Below are 3,082 nucleotides of genomic sequence, written 5' to 3'. Positions count from 1 at the left end.
TCTTTCTTCCAGCAAAAATATTTCCATCTATAGGTAGCCTTTGACATCATTATCATCAAAACTGACTCTGATTTGAGCACAATATCTTTCCATTTTGCACTTCAGTTTAACATACACAGTATCTCTCTTTCATTTTATGAGAATCATTTATTTAAAGTAAACCATAAATAACTTTACGGACATACGGCTTTCAAAAGCCTTAGCAACACCCTCTAGTCACAAATAAATGAATAATAGCATGTAAGACGGCATAAACTCATAAAGCCAGTCTAAAAAAAATTTCAAAGCTAGGCCAAAACCTCAATGTATAAACACAAGATTTTTATACTAGAAAACATATATATCTTGAACTATACTAAAACAATTCATATGATACATGCTTAGAGAAGTTTCAAAATAAACAGCTGAATATCCACTACAATTAAATATAATATTAATATAACACTATTAAATATACGGCAAACCAGAGCTATCCACTAAGTCAACATCTTAATCTTATTAACATAAACAACTAAACAAGCACCAGAGTCCAGGACCCAAGGGCAAGGGGAAGGGAACCAACAAATCTGGGATTCATGGCAGTAGATTGAGCGATAGACAGGAATCTTTTGAGGTTTGTCATCTTTGGCAACTGAATATACCAGAAATCTATTAATTTCAGATGAAATCATGGCAGGTGTTCACAGATACAGCATGAGATGAATTTATGCTCCATATGCGTGTGCGCGAGCAGCCGCACAGGCGCACATCGAGCATGACATGAATAATGTTAACTATGTAAGCAAGCCAGCAAAGTAAACTAAAAAAGCTGCGACTTTATTTAGAAACATCTGTTTGTGAAAAAAGGGTATAACAAAAAAATGTAAGCCAGACGTGAATACCTCGTATCCAATAATCATTTAATAAGACCAATTTAATTTAATCAACTAGAACACTACGCAATTTCGCACTGTCAATGAACCACAAAATCTTGCCTTTTGAGAAAAAGGGTTAATTACAAGAAGTAAAGAAATGTAGCTATTACAAGGATAAGGCTCTTTCTTGTTTGCTAACTCTAACAATAGTTTTACAAGTTCAGTTGACCAAATTCTTGATTACTTACGTTGATTGTTGAGCGCCAGCTTGTTGTATCAACTGAGAGTATATATATTCATCAACTCTCTGTTTTGCCAATGCTACCTGCTCAAAAAGTCAAGTTACAACAAAAAGTATGAAAAGCATTGAAATAGTCCAAAACCAAGGGGAGAAAATGCTTGTTAGTTATGACTTCCCCAATACCCCAAATTTACAGAAATAAACAATAAAAAATATATTCAAAACTCTTGGACAAGTAAAAACTAACACCAAAACATTTTTGATAGAGGGACCAAGTTAGAAAAATGTCATGCATATGGACCAAAAATACATTTTAACATTTTTTTTAAAAAAAAAAGGAAGATTACTATCTAATAGTCAGTAATAAATGAGACACCTGTTCAGCACTGCCGCCAAATTGAATATGCCTATGCTTCTGTTCACCTTTTCCGCCATAAACCTGCAATAGTTTTGCAATCGATTAAGGTATAAATCAGTTCTGCAAATCAGAAAAGACAGTAAAGAGTATTATAAATAGTGAATGAATTCAACAACAGTCATTTAATTTACACCATATATAATGGAATATAAGAAAACACATTCTTTGATTTATGTACCACTCGCCTTTAACTTTTATGTCAACAACAACCAAATCTATGACTCTGTTGATTTCTCAAGTTACCTACAGCTGAATTGGTGAAATAAATTAAGTAATAAAACATGCTAATTGCTTTTTCAAATAAAGAACTTAATCACAAAATCCTCAAAGCTTTTCCATAATAGTCATTCAAGTAATGCAGAATTTCAATTTCCTCATACTTGGTAATGTTTTATTAAAACCTTTTTGTTCCCTAATGCAGTGTCAATGTTCAATCTGTATAAGCATTGAAAAGTTTTTCACCAAAAAGGTAGAACACAAATATATATGTCCAAAATGGATATTGGTATGTCTGAGTTTATGACTCTATGTTTTACAATCTTGAGTCTTAAAATGGTTTCAAATATATTCACTTCATTTGTGATACATGTTTCTGATCCTATGCTTATGTTAGTAGCATCATAACATGAATGCAAGTAGCCCCCAAAAAAAACGACATAGGCCTTCAAATTGATGCTCACATACTTGAGCCATGGATCTACTTCAATCCCAGTAGAAGAGACTAGACCACTAACCTTTATCATGGCTCCAGACTCACTTCTGATCCTTGATATATTTGATCCGCATCTACCAATCAACCCACCAACCATTGTTTCCGAAATCAGCATCTCGAACGTAACATAATCAACTGCAAGATTGGTTGTCCTAGAGATGAAGTGGTTGTAAGACAATATCCAAAACTTCTTATAACTGCTTAAAAGGCAGCTGAAAGTTGTTCTTATATAGAAAACAATAAATAACCTGAAGTTGGATCAAGATATGTTTGTGATGGTCGAATTGCAGCATAATTATACGTTGGGCTGATTGAAATAACTTGTCTCGGGGGGTTTTCCCTAAAACAAGGAGTAGATATATAATGTCACACACAAAAGAGAACAATATAAATTTCAAATATATATTGGAAGCAGATTTGAAGATTATACAAAGTTCACTACCACACCTTAGTTGACAACCTATCTCCTCCAAAGCCTTCATTACTGCAGGAACATCTCCTGATAGCTAAATTAAGATGAATGTTGATTGAAATTCAGTTGCAGAATCAGATAATTGAAAGAATTACAGAGTAAAGCATCTAGAGATTTGGAATCCCCTTAAGAGCAGACATAAGTATGTATAATGATCTACATCAAATTATAAGTTTGCTGATAAGAGAATTTACCAGCAAAATTTAGAATATTTAGATCCAACTAATTATAGCAGCATTCGTATCAAGGAGAGAAATTATCTTTAGTCTAAGATTTCATAATACATCTAAAACTTTGATTCGGCCAAATTAGATAGATAATCCTTCATCTAAGAAATAAAAATAATATATTATTCTAATAATAATTTTTTATATTTAAACCATAA

General features: G+C 32.5%; 1 protein-coding gene across 1 annotated transcript in view; it reads right to left on the bottom strand.

Moving 5' to 3' along the window:
* Positions 1–39: 39 nt before the first annotated feature.
* LOC107486098 (uncharacterized) overlaps positions 40–3,082 on the bottom strand; it is a 5,817-nt gene continuing 2,774 nt past the window's right edge. Inside the window, exons 4-9 of the mRNA XM_016106649.3 lie at positions 2,673–2,731; positions 2,474–2,565; positions 2,248–2,360; positions 1,472–1,534; positions 1,103–1,179; positions 40–631 (exon numbers count right to left, since the gene is read on the bottom strand). Of these exons, the coding sequence (XP_015962135.1) occupies positions 619–631; positions 1,103–1,179; positions 1,472–1,534; positions 2,248–2,360; positions 2,474–2,565; positions 2,673–2,731 (417 nt within the window). The 3' untranslated portion in view covers positions 40–618. The remainder of the gene's footprint in view (positions 632–1,102; positions 1,180–1,471; positions 1,535–2,247; positions 2,361–2,473; positions 2,566–2,672; positions 2,732–3,082) is intronic.

The sequence above is a fragment of the Arachis duranensis genome, chromosome 4 (assembly GCF_000817695.3).
Source record: "Arachis duranensis cultivar V14167 chromosome 4, aradu.V14167.gnm2.J7QH, whole genome shotgun sequence".
In the NCBI taxonomy this organism is placed as follows: domain Eukaryota; kingdom Viridiplantae; phylum Streptophyta; class Magnoliopsida; order Fabales; family Fabaceae; genus Arachis; species Arachis duranensis.
The sequence above is the reverse complement of the archived record's forward strand: the minus strand, read 5'-3'. Positions and strand labels throughout refer to the sequence as shown.